This window comes from Psammomys obesus, unplaced genomic scaffold (genome assembly GCF_907164565.1).
Source record: "Psammomys obesus unplaced genomic scaffold, mPsaObe1.curated_primary_1811, whole genome shotgun sequence".
Lineage (NCBI taxonomy): Eukaryota > Metazoa > Chordata > Mammalia > Rodentia > Muridae > Psammomys > Psammomys obesus.
In genome coordinates, this window is record NW_026585689.1 from 2,965,590 (window position 1) to 2,988,664 (window position 23,075).

Consider the following 23,075-nt stretch of genomic DNA (forward strand, 5'->3'; position numbering starts at 1 on the left):
GGTCTGGGCAGTTGGGAAGGTGGAATGAGAACTACTGGCATTCTTAGTCTGTTGATGAAGCTGCTAATCACCTTGAGTCTTCAGGAGTCTATAAAGTATGTTCCACCTAAGACATGTGTATCAAATAAAATGATCTATGAGCCACTGATGTTTGGAACCAATCTCACAGAAGCTCCAGAAAACCTACTGTAATGGGGCTGAACGTGACTTACAGGAACACGGTAGTGACTGATGAAGACCTGGGTGTTGTTAACTTGTTAAATAATATGAAGATGGGGCGAGTGAACCAGGAGTTACAGAGGATCCACAGGCACAGAGATGTGGTTGGAGCAGCAAAGAAGCTGAAGAACTGCCACCTACTGACATAAAGTCAGAATGTTAAAGGGCATGATGTGGGGCCATGGAAGACCCTTGGTGATTACTGCAGAAAAAAGAAAGGAATTACCATGGAAAGAGGGAAAGACACAGCAGGTCCATAAGGTATGGGTAATGTGGATCGCACCAGGTACACAACCAACCTGCTAAGTCCCCAGCACTGTGCTAAGATATCCGCACATACCCTTTTCTCACAAGACTCTCATAGTCTGCTCAGTGTTCTCCAGGCTTAGAAAACGTGTGACCTACGTGAGATCTGACAGCCAAAACCCAAAATCAAAGTGAATTTTCATTCACATTGGATTTGATTTGCTTTAAATTATGCTGTTAAGAATCAAATGTCTGGTATTAATCAAAAGAAAGACATCATACATTCAATTTATTATTTCCTGTTTTAGACCTTTCTTCTTCACCATACTACTTTTAAACAACAGAGCCATATATGGTAAGGCTTAAACAACAATGGTTTATATAATTAAAAAAAAAAAAGGCAACCCCAATCTATCACGCACAACTAAATGGAAAGGGTCCGCTTCTTTTTCTATGATGAAAAATGATCTGGACGTGAACAAATAAAATCCAATGGCCCAAAGCACCAAAAGTGAAAATTATAAAACCTGCTTACGCTGAGATATGAAAAACTAGTGTATGTACACCTTGGGGACTCGGGCACGGTTTTGATACTGGATGGTTATGCGACCTCAGCTACACCACTCATTGTCAAGTACCTCTCGGTGTCGAAAATCTGCACGACAACGACTTCCTCGCCACACTTGTTGCTGCATTATCAGCACGTAGGAAGTGTCTCCTAAGTGGATCAAGGACACGTCCCCCTACAACTTGATCAGCATTTACATTAGCTCCATGCAGGCTTTCTTAGACATGTGCTGTGTTTAACTTTAGTGTGCTGAGTTTTAGCTCTTTTCATCAGTTGGATGAAAGTACTTTTATCATTTTTTTAAAAATCTTTCCTGACTTTTCTTTACTGCAGTCTTGCTGCAATTTCCCTTTGAATCTTAAGGCACTTCCTAGAAATGGTTGAGCTTTGGTTTTATTGTGCACTGATCCATGTATTCAGACATGCTCACTGTGTACAGGTTGTGCACATTATACTGATTTAAAAATGGCATGTGTAGGTCAAGGTCACCTGCCTAAAATAAGACCTAACTAGCAGTGGCTCTGACAGATGCTCTGACCTGCTTTAGACTTGATGACAGGCCCAGGCTCAGCCTGTGGCTTTTCTAATCAGTGCTGACTCCCATGGCTAGAGCTTGGAAGGAAAGAAGGACTTCAGTAGAGCCTTAGGGAGCAACTCTTCCCTTTTGTCACTGTCTCAAGAGATCGCCATTTCCTGATTTGTTCATTTTGAAAAGCCTATTTACCAGAATAATTCCTTCTAGCTGTCAGTCCTGAGACAGAGTAAAACTGAGTTTGGGAGGTTCTTCTCACATCTCTAAAGTGATTTAATTCTTAAATTAAGAGAGCCCTTGGGGTGAAAACAATACTAGATTTCCCATGGTTACAACAGCAGTTAATGACATTTCCTAATGGTCTACGCCAGAGGTTTGCTAGGGTCTACATTGGAGCAGGTGCCGTAAAATGATTTGTCAGGTCTTACCTCGTCGCTGCTTCTCTACACAGTGGGAAATATTGAAGATCAAGGACATGATCAGAGCTGTGGCCAAGAAGGCTAGAAGTCCCCAGAAGAAAAAGGGGCATTCAGTTCCTGGAAACAAAAGTAGATATGTCTGTAATACCACAGCTTACTACACGTCAGTTTTACTTCAGCTAATGTCACAGTTCGAATCACTATGCTTAGCGGAGTGTGGCAGGCAGTTCACACCGGAGAGTGAGGCACTTGAGAGGCTAAAACACTAGAAATACTAGGAGTCTGGGCGAGCCTGGGCTATGTAAGTAAGGGTTTGTCTCAAAATTGAGAAATAAATTAATCAATTTCTTTTACTTGCAATGAATGACAGATCTGTGAGATTGGTAAGCATCAACAACCAGATTTTTGCAGATTTCAAAGTGATGATAAGTTTTTGTATTCAGAGTGGTTATAGAAAGCTTTTTATATTTTTAGTGTTAATAAAATGAGAGATAAATTCAGCTATTTAAGGGTAACAAGTGGTGACTGGTTATAATTATTCAGTCCAAATCAGGATTCTCATGATCACCCCTAGTCCCTAGTCTTCTTCTCTTAGACTCTCCCAGACTTTATTCTTCAGGCTATTTTTTTTTCCAGAAAATTGCTTCATTCTTTTCATCAGCCCCAGGACTGTAACATGCTAGATATTGGCATGAAACAGTTATTCTGGAATCATTGTAGCAGTTTTATTAGAATGGGCCACAAGGACCTTTCCTCATTCTACTGAATGTCCTATTAATGGACAGGGGAGAGGTCACTGTTGTGAAGGCCTCTCTTTTCAGTTTATTTCTGAGTGATAAAATGAGTTAGGTTATTTCTAGTCGATTGCACCAGATGATTGATGGTTACCTCCACACATTCATGAGCAACCACGAAGACAACATATATATTCTGGTATATCTCGGTACTTCTTGGTAGTCATGCCAACATAACTCATGTCATACATTGATCCCAGAAGAGTAACTTGTAATCCACTGATTATAACCAGTATCAGTTAGATATCTTCACTATGTAGAGTTTATGCCCGATACCAAAGAATCAAGGATTTAAAACTAACAAACAAACAACAACAAAAAACAACCAAGCAACAGCAGCTTTGCCTTCAAGAAGCTCTTTTGTGGGGAATACAAATATTACGTACATAATTAGAACATTAGGCTGTAAATAGCCTGCATGTGAAAGTAGACACAAGCAATCACAGACCTTCAGAGTCCCTACTTTCTCACCGTGAGACCAGATCAGAGGCCATTTTGGAACCTTTCAGGAAAATAAAATATCACTTAGCTAAGCACAATAAACAGTGTTAAAAACTTTTTGAAAAATTAATTTATGGGCTGGAGAGATGGCTCAGAGGTTAAGCACACTGGCTGCTCTTCCAGAGGTTCTGAGTTCAATTCCCAGCAACCACATGGTGGCTTACAACCATCTGTGATGAGATCTGGTGCCCTCTTACGGTGTGCAGGCACACATACAGACAGAACACTGTATACATAATAAATAAATAATTTTTAAAAATTAATTTATTTTTATTTTTTATTTTCAATACATTCTGACCTCCACTCTTTGCACTCCTCCTTGCTCCCTACTCCTCCGTTTCCATTCAGAAAAGAGAAGGTCTCTCGGGGATATCCACCAACAAATGTGGCATAACACGATACAATCAGATTAGGCACATATCGAGGCTGGACAAGACAACCCAGTAGGAGGAAAAGAGTCCCAAGAGCAGATCAAAGAGTCAGAGAAACCCACTACTACCGATAGGAATTCCATAAAAACACCCAGTTAACATAGAAAAGAAATTTATTTTGTTCCCTGGGCTGTCTTTAAACACTTAGAGAATTCAGAATGTCAATGAAAACATGTTTGCTTTTCTAATGTTTTCTGCATCTCAGATATGACATTTGGATCATGACTATTTCTTTGCCTTCTTATTGATACTTTGAGAGCTAGTTAGTCACCATCAGATGTTCCTGTGTTTAAGTGGGCCTCATTGATTTTTAAATAAACATGCTGAGGCATATGAAGAATTAAATGTGCTACGTATGTATTATGATATAGACATGTACATTCATACACACATGTAACTTATTTGTATGTGTGTGAGAGTGGTATATGTGCATGAATGGGTGTGGGTGGGCACACGGAGACCAGAGGGGGTATGGGGTATCCCACTCTATCTCTCTTTACCTTGTTTCCTTTGGGAAGAATTTCTCACTAGATTTGGAGTTAAGCTGGCAACCAACAAGCTCCAGTTATCCTCCTGTCTCAAGAGTGCTGGCTTTACAGACTCACATGAGTCCACACCCAATTGTCAGGTTGTTATTGCCTCTTACATGTGGATGCTAGGATCAGAACCAGGTCTTCCTGTTTTCACTCTTAGCCACTGAGCCATCTCTCCAGCCCTGATTATTACATACTTGTTCACATCTATTGTTTTGATTTAAGTTGGTTTGAAGTTCATTTAAAGCCAGAAGTATTTGTCTGTTTGTTGCTTGCTACTTAATTTCATACTGTTATTGTTTCTATATCTTCAGGACATCATAAACAATTGAGAATAAGGCTGCTTCTGACTTCCTTTGGTGACAACCTCTAATGTGTTCTTTACAAAATAAATTTCAAGGATTAATTAAGAATAGAAAAATAATAACTGATAATTATAGTGAAATATGTGGGTTTCTTTTTTCTTTTGAGAAACTATTTATGTTTCATAAAAGGTAAAAACATTATAAGCCTTAATAATGTTTTCCTTTGTGCAATGATTTTATTAAAAACAATAAATTTTGTTGTGACACATGAACCAATATATTCCTCATGAAGAAAACTCCAAGTATTTATAAGCATTCTATAATATTATATTAATAAAATATATTAACTACATCAAATAAACTAAGAAATTCTGCATGTCACATGACATTGTGTATATACATACACACACACACACACACACACACACACACATATATATATATATATATATATAATGAAACTTGCTTGCTTTTGTTTGTCTGAAACAATCTTGTGTAATCCAGGCTGACCTTGAACAACTCACTAGTGCTGGAATTACATGAATATGCTACCATGCTCAGTATTTATTGATTTTTATATAGGCAATTGCTTGAAAAATAAAAACACAAAGAGTCTGGAGAGATTGATGAAGTATTAGCTGCTAAAACTACACACTCTTAATATTTTTAGCCTCAAAATTGTTTAGTTGAATGGCCAAGGGAAAGTGTATGTAATATTGAGGCTAGAAAGATTGCTGGCAAGCCCCGCCACCTTGAGATGCATCTCTGGAGTCCACATGGTGGAAGGAAAGACCCACTCCTGCAAGCTGTCTCCTGATTTCCATACACAAATAAATAAACATGATTCTTTTTAAAAAGAAGTTTTTAAAGTTATGTATATATAATAGAAAGGACTTTTATATCTTAACACCAAGGTTTTAAAACACAACATCCCATCTTCTAGCTCGGCTCTGTTACTGTGTGTGCTCATTTGAAGGCAGCATCGGGTTAACTGTTTTCTCAGCTGATCCCACCACGTTACCCAACACTCCTGGCAGAAACGCCAGCTTTCCATCCAGCCCCACATGTGCTCCTCCTCACTGACCTCTGGATAAAGTTGGTGAGGTTTTTTTTTTTTTATGTTTGTGTATGCATGCTGTATACCTGTGGGTAGACGTATATGTTGCTGTACTTGTCAATATGGGGATGTGATGTCCAGGGGTTGGCTTCAGCTGTCTTTCTCTTGTTGGTCTGCATTAGGTTTTTGGGACAGGGTCTCTCCATGAACCAGAATTTCGCTATTTCAGCTAAACTGGCTGGTCAGCAAGCCTTTGGGTTCTGTCTTTCTCTGCCCTGTAGCAGACAAATACATGGCATCACATCGCCTTTTCCTTGAGTTCTGGGGATTCTAACTCACCTCATGTGTGAGCAACAAGGACTTTGCCTTCTGAGCACTCTCCCCAGTGCCAGCCTTTTCTTCTTGAATGCTCTCTACAGTCTAAGACACAGGGTAACGTCTGTCCCTGTCTCTGGCCAAAAGTAGAGGGCATCGATTTTTATTCTTTATCACTAACTCTTCCCACAAAATGATACTTCAGATTTCCTGCACTTCTTTTGGTACTTTACTGCTGCAACCTCTTAATCATATACCATGCTCCAATCACTCTGAAGTACTTACAGTCATCAATAGATAGTATACCTTGTTATGTTCTTGTGTTTCTGTATAATTCCTTAGCCTGAAATGCCTTTCTCCTGGGATTAATTCAAAACCAAATAAACATTCTTTTCTCTGAGGCCTTTATTCATCTCTTTACACTTTAACAAACATTCTGTTATCATTTGTGCACTAATTTCACTACTAATCTACACTGTGAACTTTCTATTCATCTTTATACCTCAATTTCTCCATTTTTAAAAGGAAAGTAATAATGGTTGTTATTATTATGGGGTTTGCTTTAAAACATTTGAGAAGGTTTTCAGAACAGTGTTGCTATTAAAATAATCAATAAATGTTAGCTTTTGATACTAATATTATCTTTGTTACATTATCTCACTGTTTAAGTGTTCTGTTATTTCTGCTATAAATTCGGGAGAATGTCATTTCTCATCAAGCACTCTTAGCTCACTCAATAACTGAAAAATGAAAGGATAATTAACATAATGCTCCAGATCCCCCTCCCCAAAAGGTTCTGACCAAGTATGAGGTTTAGACACACCCACAACCCAGGAAGAGATGCCACAGATTCTGTTCCGCTTAACTCTAACTCTGCTGAGAAGGCCCAACCTCCCAGCAGCACCAGACCTAGTGCTAGAGACAGTAATAAGCTAGGCCTCTGTAGCTTTGATAAAAGTGTTCATCAACAATGCACACAACTAAGGACGTCTGTCTGCTCTGAGTCTATCACTACCAAGAAACGTGCTGGTGTTTCGTTTGTTTCTCAGAAAACTTGGAACAAGCAGTTAGTGCTGATGTCTAGCCATCTGATCAAACGGATAGGTGGGTCCACCACATCATAAAATCTGCTTCCTTTAGGGAGTTTGATTGGTGTGATAAAAGGTCTGGAAAAGGGGGTTTGAACACTATTACAAGTAGAGCTAGGCCGTGAAGCCAGCTGCAAGGACAGAAAAGGTCTACTTGTATAAAGCCAGGGTGTTCAGTCTTGAAGAGTTCACCGTGACTGGAAATGACCTCCTGATGAGTGACGTAATAAGATGAGAAGCCTGTCAAGTGATTTGCTCTTCTCTTTTCAGCATTTGAACCTAAAAACCTTAAGTTTTCAGGTTCCCGCCATCCTATGGAATGAAAACATTTTCTTGATTGCTAGCAATAACTACCGTCACTTTGAAAAATAAAACACACACATGGAAGAGTAGAGATTAAGTAACTAAGAAGACCATTTCAACAGATCTTCATATGTGTACACACACACACACACACTCACACACACACACACAAAATGCCCTCCTCTGTCTAGTAATTCTCCATTATTACTGTGCAGTGCAAATATCTCCTCATCTCTCTGAGTTTCTATGTGTGCAGAGTGCTCACTCTTGTACTCAACAACATTTGTTCAACAAGAGCATGTTTTAGTAGAGTTATTTATCAATTGTACTCTCATTTATATAGTTTTATTGACTTAAAAAGAACTCCTACTTTGGCTACTTACATCATTAAGAAGCCAAAGGGCTCAGGAAAAATCTTTTGTGAGGCAATGACAAATAGAAAAAAATTACATGAATCTCTAGCTCGTTTTCAATCTCCAAGGGTAATAATGGTGGATTAGTTGCAAGATCTCTAATTCCCTTAAAGCCAACAGGTATTGGCAGGCATTGTATATGGAATTCATAGTTGCATATGTTCTAGAAGAAGACCTGGCTAAGCAAATGTAATACTTTTCTATTAGCAGACTTTATTAGTGCAGAAACCTTCACTTAAACAAATAAACATAATTCTTTACATATTTCAAACCATCTTTACCTAGGACAAGTATGTGTATTTAACACATATAGCCATCCTCTCATGGTGCCTTCCTTTGACTTATAAACTCTGTTAGAGTAATGAATACCTTTTTTGCATTCCACAAATGTGCACATTCATTTGACACATCCAAATGTTTTGAAAAAACTGAATTGATATTACAATCCCTATGTGTCAACTCATGAAATTATTTCTTCAGTGTGGTGGTAGTTGTGTTGAATACAGCATATTTTTATTTGGTGGCTATAGCATGTTATCACCTTGTCCATGTTCTAAACTTCTACCACCTAGGCCCCGCATCTCCAACCAAGGGCATGAGAATTACCGATGTTAGCATGAGGAGAGTTCTCACATTAGTTCCAGGTTTCCAAGTAAACAACTTGTTTTTATTGCAAAATTCGAAACTCACCAACCCCAAAATGAAGATAGAGGGTATCTGAGATTTGAATGGTATCAATCACAGAGTCATGGAGGAGAATCAAAATAGTAATACAACCCTTGATGTGTCTACTTTCGCACAACATGAGAATGAGAACAAGACTAGGCCTCCGGAAGCTGTGTGACTTCCCCTGTGCAAATCACTGATTCTCAGTAAGCCTGCTGTCAAACTAGAGTGTCTGACTTCATCCTTGTTGCATCAGGCCCACCTCCTTCTAAATCATGTGGATTCCTCCTAGTCAACATTTAAATTAACTGAAGAAAATGCACAGATGCTTATGAAGTATATGGCAGATTTTAAGAGTGCATGCCACAGATTTCTCCAGTGCTAGATTGCTTGGTTGCTTTTGCAGTTAAACTTACAATTAAACATTGTCTGAGATTGGTAAACTCCACAGATGCTGTTGGGGTTGAAGTGCTGTAGATGAGCTGCTGTTCCTCCTCGCTTAGTTACTTCATCTTGCGCACACACTGTGTCTCTTGTTAGAGAACCAACATGGAAGGACTGTGGAGAGGAGCATGGCCTTATGGGACCTTATAATCCACCAAATACTGGAGTCAAAAGTTCTGTAAAGGCCTATTCTATTTTCTTTCAATTAAGAAATGATGTGATTATTAAATAAAATTTAAAATGTGTAGCGAACTGTGCAATAATGACCCAGTATTAACTATTAATTGAGTGCATTTGCTTTTTCATAACTGTGACCCTTAAGTGATGGTGTGTTTTGCTTTTTTTCCCTTTTGATAGCTTGTCTTAAATTTACTGACAGTTATTACTTAAACTATGTGGTTAAGAAACTGACTTTGGGTCTTTGAAAGAATGCCTGAAGTTAAGAGACCATTCACAATTAGTCAACCCTAGTCTCTACAAGAGTCTCACTCCACTCAGAGATGTACTTGACGCTCCAGTGAGCAAAGACAGTGAGAACCTTGTGGAGCACACAGTGAAACACAACAAAGTGTTGTGTTCTGAATGAACACATTTAGTTCTGTGAACTAAATGTGTGAACACCATTGTTAGTTAAATGATGGGTCAGAGGAACATATTTCTCCATTTAATCCAGTTAATACTCATTTTATGTAAAGGGAGAAGCATAGTTATTGTATCAACATGTTTATTTCATCTGTTTAAATGTAGAAAACGTTATCACCGGATTCCCTTTGTTCATATTGCACTTTGTGTGGTGGGGATCATTTTGGCTTTAAGGAGGCTTTAATGGCAAACACCTTCATTTCTGTGTTGGGAAGGCCTTGTTGGAAAGGAGAGCTGCTACCTTGTGCCTGAGTGCTGAGCTGTGAAGTGTATGTATCACAACTCTTCTGATTTAGAACTAGGAACTTCCACAGAGAGCTGAACATCACATTCATTGAGCTTCCCTTTCCCAAGCTTCCAGCAGCAGCATGGGCAGAATACTGCTTTGTCCATTTCTTAAACGATCCTAGCAAAATGAGAACTATTCTCTTCATTTTTGCTCTCCTATGAACCGGGAAAAAGAAGGCATGTATAAACATCATGTGCTAGCTTGCAACTCCTGTGCTTTACCAAAACAAAAGATTTTTTAAAAAATCCTTCAGGTAACATTCTGGGAAGCAAACCCTTAGAAATTACAGTATGTGATACTTTTACTCTACTCCTGGTCAAAGCACACTGCTATTAAACATGGCAACAACATTAACATTTAGGTGTAAGATATGGTCAGAAAAGGTAAAAACCAAAGAATTACAAACAGCCTAAAAGCCTATGCAGACTATTTGGAGTTCAAGTTCATTGTAACCAAAGTCGTGAGTATTAGGCAGTGGACTCGTATGTTGTGGTCATGAAGACTGTTAAATGAGAGCAGCTATTAAAAAAAAAACAACAACAAAACACTCCAGATTGTGAAGGAATTGTCATCAGCCTTGACGAAGCAATTTAGGAACAAGACTGAAAATATCCATAATATCTTATTCGGTAATACACAATGGCCTAAGAGACATTCATTTTCCTGCCATTTAAAATATTGTTCTTAAAAAATACTGGATACAACAGAAGTATCTATCATTAAATGAATGAATGGAAAAATTCTAATTAGTGCAATGAGTGAATTCTGTATCTGCTTAATGTGACAAGGCAGAAGCTATAAGGAAAAAGGAAATCATTATGTTGCAGAGCTGGTCACAAAGCTGGATCTATGATTTAAAGCATGCTAATATTCTAGCTATAAAAGGTAAACTGTATGGAATGCATAGAAAATTTGAAGAAAATTCATCTCAATATTTTGCATTTTAAAGTAATTAAATGTTTGATTGTAAGATATTTTTTTCTATTTCAGAATGCCTTTTCTTTATATAATGTGTACTTTTTTCTGTTGTAAAAACATTTATTAAAGAAACAAAGAGCACATCAAGAATAGAGGAGGAATGAAGGACAGAACAGACTTGGATTTATAGTAACAAACTGATCTAAGCTCCCATCTCGATCTATCTCACCATGAGATTTCCACTGGCTTCTTCAAAGTTTTCATCTCCAGTTCTACCAATTCCTGTGGGGAAACTATGATGTCTAATTGTTAGACAATAGCAATTAACTACTCCTATCCTGTTTTCTATCTAAACCAAGTGAAGAGAAATACACACAGTCAACAAAAGATTCTGTAAAAACAGTAAATTTTCAAATGACACAATTATTGATGAACATTCATCAATAACTGTGGTTTAATTTTAGAAAGCACTGTCTACTTTTTTCTTTCAAGAGCAAATAATCAATATACCCATTAATGCAATTTGGAATCACTTTCTGATCACAATAAACATCACTTGCATTAATTAAAAATACCATGCTAACCAATTTACTTTCCTACAAGTAAATTTGGACAAATAAATCTCTTTGTTCAGACTTAGAAATTACTAAATAAACTGTTAGGCATAGGAGTGAAAACAAAACAAAACAAAATAAATCCAAAAAGAACTGAGAATGCCACTCACCTCCCATGCTTGTCTTTTCAGAAGCCCCTGCGTGCAGCCATGAAACAGACGGGAGGCTAAGAATTCTCCCACCAGCTTTATTTCCTCTAAGCACCGTTGCTCTGTTATGTTAGTAACAGTATAGCACCGGCATATGTCTTTATCAGTACTTGGTTTTTCTCCTGTTTCTTTAACTCTTTTGTATGTACTTTGTTCAGTTATAAACAGGAAATGTGGTGATAGAGGCTTCTAGAGTTTAGGTCTGAAACAAGTCGACTTAAACAGCTGTGAAACACGGGAAGAAAAATCCCCTGTGCTTCTGTATGACAAAAAGGTGAATTTTTATCACTACCCAAGTCTGATTTAAAACTGAAAAATTAAAGCAAAGGTGTGAATGAATGAAGGCGAAACCCACCATATCTCTTGAGAAAATCCAGGGGTCTCTTCACATCTGAATGCACATGAAAATGAAATGAAATCTAGCAAACTTAGGAGTCAGTCGTAAGCAAGCCCTGGTGTGTGCTTAGCTTTTCACTCCGTCTTTTGAGACCTGACGAATAAAAAAGAATTATCAAATTCTCTGTGCTCACTGAGTAACAGAGGCCTGTCAGAAAGGCATCATCATACCAGGAGACCAGGTGCCTGCCTTACTCCCAACAGCCATCACTGGAACCAGAATGAGTCACTCCATGTAAGTCAAGGTCACCAGAAAAACAAGCTCTACCGCCACCCTGACCTCAGTATCAGAATTTCTTAAATTTCTTAAATTTCTGTATGTAAATGTTCTGTGCAGCAGTAATTAAGGTGCATAATCCTGAACCCCATGGAATCAGGTGCCTGGGTTTCGGCATGGAGCAGCCCTGGCTATTTTGTTATATTTTTATATGAGCCTGTTAACATAAAAAAGGAAAGATTTATCTTAAATGGTTTTCATTTATAATATATATATATTTTTTTACTATCTAACATGGTTTCTTCAGTTTTAAAAAAAAAGTAATGTAACTGTCATAGTATATACACATATTTATGGGATATGGCATATTTCAGCACACATGTGCAACACATAATGATAAGATCCATGGAATTAGCTTTCACCTCTCCCAACATTTATCATTTCTGATTTGTCCAGATATTTTCAAATACATCCTAAATTGTTACAGACTATAATCACACTACTGTGACATAGAACACTAATATCTTCTAACTAAATGCATCTTGCCTCTTATTATTTAGCCATACTCTGTCCCCTCTCTTGCTAGCCTCCAGTGACCACTGACCTCTACTTCTGTGACTCTATTTTTACCATTTATGAATGCATGTGGGGGTATTTGTCTTTCTGTGACTTATTTATTTAAATGAGTGTGATACCTTCCTGTAGCTTGTTGCCATAAGAGACAATATTTCATTCTCTTTTACAAAGTAACACCATTGTGTCCACATACAGCATGTTCACTTTTCTTAATTGCTGATGTAGCATTCGGTTTAGTATATAGCACATCTGCATATATGCTCAGTTGTCTATGGACTTATTGGTGGATTCCATGCCCTTGTTAATTTGAATACAGGTTCTCAGGATGATGTTTTGAGAAATTCATACATACAAGATAGAATTAACCTAATTAACCACTACAACTTCAGAACCTAGAATTATGCTCGACCCTCTTCAGAATTCAATTAATATTACCACACTGTTGAAAAACATAAGCGAAGGAGTGGAGTCTTCTGAAAGGTCTTTGATCCTCTATCTATCATAACTCCACAGGAGCCAAAGTATCATGCTTGTGTCTCTTGCTTTTTTGGGTGGAGTTGACTAAACACTAGGAACTTTTTTTTTCTTTCACTTCATTTCCTTTCCCCCAGAATACTTACTATGAATAATTGAACCAGTCTCTAAAACTGAAGAATAACACTGAAGGGTTCTCTAATTTAATCCTTGAAGGTATGTTCCAGGGTGGACCAGATGGCTCAGTGTGTAGATGTACTTGTCCCACAAGCCTCCCCATCTCTGCTAGAACTCCCAGTCGAAGGAAAACTGACTCCCAGTATTTGCCCCCATGACCTACCCATGGCATGCAACAGTGCACCCACGCACACAAATAACAACCAAGACGATTTTACAAATGTTTTACTGAATACTCAGCTTTAAGAAGCTCTTGGTGTTAGGGTTTTGAGGTGGAAGAGACCTTGGCTGATTGGAGCCAACGAATGCCACAAGATCACATCATGCAACAGATCTCAGGCAAGAGGTTTATACACAGCCTGCCTCTTAGTGAAGGGGGAAGGGGCAAAGGATGGGCAGTGAAGGCACTCCCTCTTAATAAAGGGGTATAGAGCATGCTCATTGGAGAATCTGAGACTTGTGGCAACAGCGGAAAAGTGTTGCATTTTGGCAGCTAGTGATGACATAGCCAATGTTGCTGGGTTACTGAAGGTGGGTTTGGGCAGGGGTCAGGGGTTGGAGGGTGGTTCTAACACTCAGAAAACAATGTTCCTAAAAAAAAGTATTGAGCAGACCTGGATGCCCACAGTCCAACGCTTCAGGAAAATAATAGTATTTGGTTCATGTAGAGTTCAGAAAGCAGTGAAGAATTAGAAGGTTTCTTCTAGAACTAGAGAGAACATTGAGATGTAGACAAGACAGCTGAAGGGATAGAACCCAGGCACCTACATGAAACTTCAGTTTGAAAGGACAGGGTGCCTTTGTGGGATGGCGTTGAGGAGTCAGTCCTTAAGGGAGATAACTGGCAGGGAGGGTTGAAGCGATGGGTCCGAGTAAGAACTGCACAAGTTGACCAAATAAGCATTTGTTATGTGATTTATAAAAGTGACATTGGAAAAGGTCTCAGATTTGGACATTTGGGTATAAACATACCTTACCAGAACAAACATTCCAGAAAACAGGAAGGGGGGGGGAAAAGAAAGAAGATGCTCACACCCTGAGTCATCCAGAAATTTCAGTTCCAGAAACAACAGTGTTCATTCAGGCTTTGGGTTCACAGGTCAACAGCAAGCATAACGTGGGCAAAAATGCTAGAATTCTGTTGCTGGAGCTAGACACACAAAACAACTTAAAAGACAGTCCAACTAAACTCACACTTTGTTGTGGCTGCCTTGGGGCTTCCTGGGCTCAACCTTGTGACTTTACATTATAAGTATGAATGTAACCTAGAACCTCTGCTCAGATGTAGCCTGTGGTAGCTCAGTAACCAATTGGTTTCCCATAGTGAGGGGAACAAGGACTATTTCTAACAGGAACTCAATGACTGGCTCTTTGGTCTCCCCACCCCCCAAGGGAGGAACAGTCCTGTTAGGCCACAGAGGAGAGCTTTGCAGCCAGTCCTGAAGATACCTGATAAAACAAGATCAGATGAATGGGGAGGAGGTCCCCCCATCAGTGGACTTGGCAAGGGGCACGGTGGAGATGAGGGAGGGAGGGAGGGACTGGGAGGGAGTGAGGGATGGGGACACGGCTGGGATACAGAGTTAATAAAATGTAACTGATAAGAAAAAAGTAAAATTAAAAAAAAATCTAAATGGAACTGAAAAGCAGGAGCACGAGACCGAGGCAGATGTGCTCTAGCTCAATAAGAGAATCACATAATGGCTTAAAAGAGTAAATATATCTCCCAAAAGCATGACTGGGACCTTGGAAGTAAAAAAGATAGCAAAAAATTCTGTTTGACAGTTTCTAATGACTGCAATATCTTTGAAATGTGATCTGTATTTCAATGCGACCCATTCCTTAAATTTATGCGATAGGACAATATAACAAAGTTAACAAAACCACAGGGAAAGCCTACAAGTGTGCAGTAGAGAGTGCCACAATTTTTTTTTTTAAATTTCCAGGAAAATAAATAGCTTTTCATTAAAAGATGGATAGCTAATAGAGACATTACTAGAATACCAAAAAAGTCCATGGATATATGTATATTGTGAAATATATTAGTGGGTATAGTCAGATTTGAATAATAGCTTCATGAGCTGTGTTCAAATAATAAATAAACATGAGGACTGTGGACTCCATTTTAATGAGATGGGTTATCAAAACAAAGTTTAAAAGATAGCCTGACTAAGCAGAAATGTCCTAATGTACTCCAAGCCTGTTATAAGTATAGGTAAAGTTTTGATGAGTACCTGTCAAGAAATAAGAATTTTAAGACCAAGAAAATTGAAGTTTTGCTGCCAAAAGTGAAAAACATATAATGACAGATGCCGCTCAAGTTCCATACACAGAACATTCGAAAAATAGGTCATAAGGTAAATAAATGGGACTACTTTGGCTAGGTTATTTTTATAGTCATTTGTCATTTCTATAATTAATTTTTCCTTATTAGCATGGTATATTATATTTATGTTAAATGTATACACACTTCCACATATCTCTAAACTTGTTTATCTATCTGTCTGTCTATCTGTCTATCTATCTACCTATCTCAAGAGGTTCTAAATATATAAAAATAGGCATTACGGTAACTTTAAAGTTGCATTTCTCATTTAAAGTGTTTAAAATAAAATGCACTGTGTAATATCTCCTATTTTAAAAGATCGTTAGCCAACCAAGGACCATGCATGGAGAGGACCTAGACCCCCTGCTGTGATATAGCAGATAGGCAGCTCAGGCTCCATGTGGGTTTCCGGGTAAGGGGAGCAGGGGCCGCCTCTTGCCATGAACCTGGTTGCCTGCTCTTTGATCACTTCCGAGGAAGAGGATTCAGGCAGTCCTGATGAGACTTGATAAGCTAGGGTCAGATGGCAGAGGAGGAGACGTCCACTTTTCAGTGGACTAGAAGGGGATGGGGGGAGAGAAGGTGGGAGGATAGGACCGGGAGGAGATGAGGGAGGAGGCTACAATCGGGATATAAAAATGAATAAATTGTAAAAAAGAAAAGTTTTTTAAAATAATAAAAAGCTCTTTAGCTTACTTTCTTTTATGGAAATAAAATTTATCTCTCTGTGGAATTTTCTTTGTTATTGAAACTCACTCAGCCACACTGAAGCTGGTGCAAAGTACAAACACAGCTTTTTGAGAAACAGGAAGGGAGAACACCCTCTACCTGCAATCATACACTTTCAAAACGTTAAATTATTGAAAACTCAGAGCTACAATTGTATCTGGTTAGATCATATTGATCGTTCACATTTCTATTGAACTTCATTAGATTTAGATTGTGATCCTCTGACAAATTTACTCATTCAGACAAGAAATCAAAACCAAGTTCAAAACTGTAGAGCAAAACGTGGAACATTAAAGTAACCATCATTTTATTCTTAACCATTGTGCAAGGCTATTGTTCTGAAGAGTATATTTTAGGAAAAACTAGATTGAGCACTTTCTTTTTCCTGAGCTGCTTTCACATGCAGGGCTTGGCTTACTTGAAGGACAGTATGATAATATATGTTTTATCATCTGAATATGAAGTTTCCTCATTAAAAAAACAGTTTTCTTGAGATTAAAGGAATAAGCCCCCAAACTCCAAATGCCTCAGGACATCTGCAACATAAGTAGCAACTTCAGAGCAGCTGAAGCAGCAGATCTTCTTTTGGTTGATCTTTAACCACATAAGACATGCAGTAGATTAAATTTTGATCAAAATAAGAGGTGATTGGATCTAGAGTATTCCCAGGAAAGCAGTGCTAGTGGGAGGACTCTTGAGAGGTGGAGCGGAGAGCAAAAGCAGCATGGAGAACTGATACGCACACAAGAGTCCTGGCAGGGAACAATGCTGACATCAAAGGGGAGTCAAAAGAGTTAAATAAAGAGAATAGTAAGGTGTAGGTAAGGGACATTAGTCAGTTTTATTGTCACTATGGGATGATGATAACCTAAGGAAGGAAAGATTTACTTTGTTCTTTGTTTCAGTCCATCATGGCAAGGAGGAACTGATGGAAGAATTCACAACAGCGGGGCAGTGATAGTAAAGACAAGATTAATTTTCAAGGACATAACCTTCTGCAACCTACTTCCTCTAAAACATAATTTATCATTTTCCAATATTCTGGCCAATTTTTTAACCTATCAAGTGGAAGAATCGATTCATGAGATCAGAGCACTTATGATACAACTTGTCGATAGAAATATTGTTACAAGGACACCTAGAGGTGTGCTACCGCAATCTTCAAAGCACTGTTCGATCCAGTCAAATGGACCAGACTAATCATCACACAGAAAAGGGTAAGAGAGAGTAAAAGGCTTCTGAGTTAGCAAACGTACACGCCAACCCTGGGCTTGAAAGTATCAGAGAAATGTCAGTGAAGAAAGCCCTGTGAGCTTCCTAGCAGCCTGGCAGGAGGTATGGGTATGAGTAACATGCCATGCTATGACCAGGCAAAAAGAGAACTGCTTTCCTCTGCTTTCAGCCTTTCGAACTCATAGTCAGAGAATGGCAGTCATGAGGTTGTAGCCCTTAGAATTCAGCCTACAATGTCTCTGAGAGACAAGGAGGAAAAGACAATGAGTCTAGCGAGATAAAAATGTGAGGCGGTTTCAGTGAGAAAGTTAGTATTAAATAACTGTTATGTGTCCTGTCAGATATGGACTTCATAGTGTTATAAACAGAACTATCTTCAAGAGCACCACAGAGTAAAGAACAGTAATTCACCTAGAGATTTTCAGCTAAATTCATCGGGTAAATTTTTATGGACTCTCAAATAACACCCGAGCTGCCTTAAATAATGAACACTGTTCTGCATAGAAGAACAAGAAAAACTAAGGATAGAACCCCATGACTCTAAAGATGATAAAAGGGAGCTCTAAGGAAAATATACAATGGGTTTCCTGGGTTTTAAATATGAGTCATGAAAACAAAAAGCATCAGAGAGACATGAGTGAGAAAACAGTATCTGGATAGCAGGCAGTTAAATGTGTGGAATCAATAAAAGTATATGAGAATAACTAATATTATTATGACAGTAGTTTTCTAAAGTCCAAAATTATGTCAAAATAGAAGTTTGAACATAACATGTAAACTACTTAGGATACCATCTAGTAGCTATGAAATGCTTAGCATAGGACATTGATGCTGTTAGCCTAATCTCAAGTTCTAAAGGGCACTGTAAAACAAAACAACAACAACGAAAAACTAAGCATAAATTGTTTCTCATCTTCACAGACAGAAAATTCTTAGTAAAGTTTTAGCAACTACAATCATGAAACATGTTAAAAAGATAATCATGACCAAATGAGGATTATTCCTGAAATGCAAAGAAAATTAATATTTCAAAACCAATCACTGTCGTTTGTTAGATGAACTAAAAACATGTAATCTCCTTTATGGTATTACACTAGTCAGTAGGTAAAGGCTCTAGTTAGGTATCAACTTCACTTCTCCATATTCAATTAGCTATGTAAGTGTTGTCTTCAGCCCTAGGGCTTCACCATCTCCCCATTTAATCCTCCCATTCTGTCTTTCCACTCTCTCCACAACTATGTATTCTATTTTCTTTTTCTTGGAATAATCATCTCCTCCTCCACAGTCCCTTACTCTATGCCTAACTTCTGTGTTTATACAGGTTGTAGCATGCCCACGGAAAAGCTGGAAAGCTAACAACCACATATAAGTGAATACATATCACATTTATCCTTTGGGGTCTGAGTGACTTCACTCAGGATGGTTTTTTTTTTTTGGCTCCACCCATTTACCTATAAATTTCATAATTTAAACAGCTGAATACTATCCCATTACTTAAAAATGTGGAGGTTGTATCTTTAAAGGCTAAATTTTATAGTGTATCTCAATAAATCTCACCTTAAAAATACAGAGATAGAAGTGAGGAATTAGGTTAGCAGCAGTATACTTGCTTATCAAGCACAAAACAGGGAGCTCATTGTCTAGCACTGAAGAAAAAAAGAGAAAAACTGAGGAAAGGAAGGAAAGGGAGAAGAAGAGGAAAGGGGAAGGGAAAGGTGGGAAGAAAGGAGGAAAGGAAAATATACATTCATTTATCAACATGAATTCTCAGACTATTTTTGTCTTTTCATATTTCAGATTCTTTCCTAAGAGTTCTTGTTGATAAATGAAGGAACAATTGAAAAGGAAAATGCTATTTTTTTTAGAATAGAATGTTAGCTAATAGTTGTAGAAGAAATGATGGAGTTAAAGAGTTCACCGTTTTAAAACTATACACTAATAACTGATGCGAAGGAGTGCCTTCAGTAGACATTAAAGTAGTAAATGAAGAATGACGGGTGAACAAAGAAATACTTAATCTCCAAATCTCTTCTTCAAATTATGTATAATGTTGAAAGGAAAATCTGCTAGCTTCAGGGTAGAGAAAATGGGTGGATGTAACCGTAACTAAGAATCCAATGTCACCAATCTAATCATAACCAAGAATCAGTACCACAAATGATGGAATAAACCAGAATCATCTATCTCCTAAAACAAGGCATGGAGAAGTACTTATTCTGGTATTTTTGTGAAAATTGCAATCAATCAAATGTCAGAGCTTTCTAGATGACAAACCACAGTATAAGTGAAAAAAAATAAATAAAAAGAAAAACAACGTTCAAAGCTTATGGAATGCACCTAAAAACAATGCTTCGTGGAAAATTCAATAACTGTATATGTTGGTACCTTTCTATCGCTCCAACCCTCTAGAGAGACTGAAACAGAAGGATTACATCATCCCAGGATGTACTAGACAGTGTAGCAAGGTTCTACTTCTAGAAAAGTAAGTTTTAAATTGCATAGTATAAAATACTTACAAAACAAAGGAAGAAAAGTCAAAATCTTGTCTTCTATGTGATAAGCAATAAAAAAGTAAAACTCACGGGGCTGAGGAGATGACTCAGTGGTTAAAAGCACGAGCTACTCTTTCAGAGGACCAAGTTTTATCCCGAGCACCTGTAGCAGTGGCTCACCACCATCTATAATTCCAGTCCTAGGGGATCCAATGCTCTCTTGTGGCCCCCACGAGCATCAAGCAGGCACATGGCACAAATACCTACATGCAGGCAAAACAATCATGCAAATAAAATAAAATGCAACTAAAAAAAGAAATAAAACTTGAAAATAAGAGTAAACAATAAAAGCCAGAAAAGAAAAAAGAGGAAAGTCAATGAAGTGAAAAGCTCTACTTGCTTTGTAATGATTAACAAAACCGATAGAAATTAAATACATGGGGAATAAATTTTGACAAGGAAACATGATCAGCTTGATGCATACAATGCTAATACTAAGACAAAATAAAGGTCAAAAAAGAAAACAGGGGAAAATGAATGAAGAATAAAAAGAGGAATGAAAAGCTGTGCTTTCTTTGTAATGATCAACAAAACTGATAGATATTAAATACATGTTTTACAGAAAATAAATATTGATTAAAATATGGTCAACTGGATACATATAATGATAATACTTAGACAAATGAAATTGTGAAAATTATGCAAATTACCAAACCTGAATTAGAAGAGAAAATCTTACTAGATATATATAAACTATGAAAATTAACTTAAAATTGTAAATGAGGAAGTACGAAGTTTCTGGGGAAATACTATAGTATTCTATGTTATCTAAATCTGCTACAACCAATATCTAGTATTGAATTATTTGTGTGATAACAGACCTGTTGTTTTTAGTTCAACAACATCGGTAGTTCTTGTTCAGCTTAACCAACCTGTGAGGCACGTCAGTCTTCACCCACGGCATTTATGCAATTTGAAGAAAGAGTGCAAGAAACAGCTACTCACAGCAGCAGCACAGGTGTGATCTCATTCTGCCACCCCACACCCAACTTGAGAAATGAGGCTGAGAAATGTCCCAAATATCTCAACTCGGGAAACCGTTAGCTCTGGGTTCCCTGACATGCCCATTCTTTATCAGTCATGTGGGAGCATGAGTGTAGACTCAGTCCAGTGGAGTGCAGGCCCAGTTTCACCCCACTAATGGTAGCTATTCGTTCATTAGGAAGTCCTGCCCATGTTCCTTTTAATTCTCTTTCGATATGTATTACCCTGTTAAGTTCCTAAAAACGACTTCCCTTAACACTGCAGACAGGATAGACCATGATGCAATTCTTAGGCGCTTCGGAGGCTAAACCAAAGTCCAAAGGAACAGATAACTCTAGAAGTTTGGACAGACATCACTCAAAGACTAACAACAGGCATACATTTAGGGAATAAGTGATTTTTTTTTCTCATTTAAACTTTTACTTGATTTGAATTTTTGCAATGAGTAGTAATTAACTTTTAATTAAAAACTACTTCCAAAAAACCCCAAATCTTTATAAATAAAATCAGATGTTTATTCAATTTAGGATACAAACAGTTGGTGCAGATGGCAAATGGCTTTTCCGCACTTGCCAATGTTGCAATAACAACACTTCTCTGGCAAACTGGCAAGCCACAATTTTTTAAAAGTACATTGTGGCATGTGTGTGTGTGTGTGTGTGTGTGTGTGTGTGTGTGTGTGTGTGTTTGTATGTGTGTGTAAGAAAGAGAGATTGAGGTGGGTATTAGGGGTGGTTAGGGAAGAGAATCTCACAGGGTAGCTTAGCATGGAGAATTACTTCCTGTGTTCCTTCAGGCATGTCCTTGGCTACATTTAAGTTTTTGACACTTTTTATTTTGCTTAATACTTTTAGGTTAGCATGTGTATCATCATACTTTCTTCCCATCCGTTCCTTACCTCGAGGCAGTTTCCTTCCTCAGCTTAGCCACCCTTTCTGCTTTCTATGCATTCCATTGATCTCTCTGTTTCCTGCCTCCCTTGAAATCCCCTCCTCCTCCCTCATAATTCATCATTAGGGTTACTATTGCTGTGATGAAACACCACGACCAAAGCAACTTGGGAGAAAAAGGTTTATTTGGCTTGCACTTCCATATCACTGCTCATCATTGAAGGAAACTGAGGCAGGAAGTCAAACAGGGCAGTAATCTGGAGGCAAGAACTTGCAGAGACCATGGAGAGGTGCTGCTTACTGGCTTGCTCACCACGGGCTTGCTCAGCCTGCTTTCTTATAGAACCTGGGATCGCTAACCCAAAGGTGGCACTACCTACAATGGGCTGAGCCCTCCCCCATTAACCACTAGTTAAGAAAATTCCTGACAGTCAGATCTTATGGAAGCGTTTTCTCAATTAAAGTTCCCTCCTTTCAGATAACTTTAACTTATGTCAAGTTGACATAAAACTAGCCAGTGCGCACACACGTGCGCGTACACACACACACACACACACACACCACCTATAACCTTAAATCTAGGTTTTACATATAAAATATTCAGCATTGGTTTTTCTCCATCTGTTTATATCACTTGATATGCTTTTCAGTTATATCCATTTTCCTGAAGATTGCATGTATGTACGACGTTTTCTTTATTCACCCATTGATGGATGTCTAGGCTGGTTCCATTTCCTGCTGTTGTGAATAACTGAAGCTATATTTCTCTTGGTAATAGCCACTTAGAATGAGGTTAGCTAGAACAAGATAATTTGCATATGCATTTTCCTGATCTCTGAAGATGTTGAACATTTTTCCCAAAATTTCTTCTGTTGAGAACTGTGGGTTGTATGAATTGGGTTTGGGGTTTTATTTTTATAACCCTTTATATACCTTTGATGTTAATCCCATGTTTGATGTGGAGTTGACAATGATTCTCCAATCTGTAGGCTGTCCCTTCACTCAGCAGGCTATTTCTTTCTTTTTTGTTTATTTTATTTTATTTTATTTTATTTTATTTTATTTTATTTTATTT

The 23,075-nt window shown here is 38.0% G+C and overlaps 1 protein-coding gene across 1 annotated transcript in view; it reads right to left on the bottom strand.

Moving 5' to 3' along the window:
* The window catches only part of LOC129666115 (T-cell receptor-associated transmembrane adapter 1), a 43,203-nt gene extending 22,173 nt beyond the window's left edge, over nucleotides 1-21,030 (bottom strand). The window contains exons 1-3 of the mRNA XM_055593140.1: nucleotides 20,999-21,030; nucleotides 9,718-9,920; nucleotides 1,994-2,101 (exon numbers count right to left, since the gene is read on the bottom strand). Coding sequence (XP_055449115.1) covers nucleotides 1,994-2,101; nucleotides 9,718-9,920; nucleotides 20,999-21,030 — 343 coding nt within the window. The remainder of the gene's footprint in view (nucleotides 1-1,993; nucleotides 2,102-9,717; nucleotides 9,921-20,998) is intronic.
* Between the last annotated feature and the right edge of the window lie 2,045 nt (nucleotides 21,031-23,075).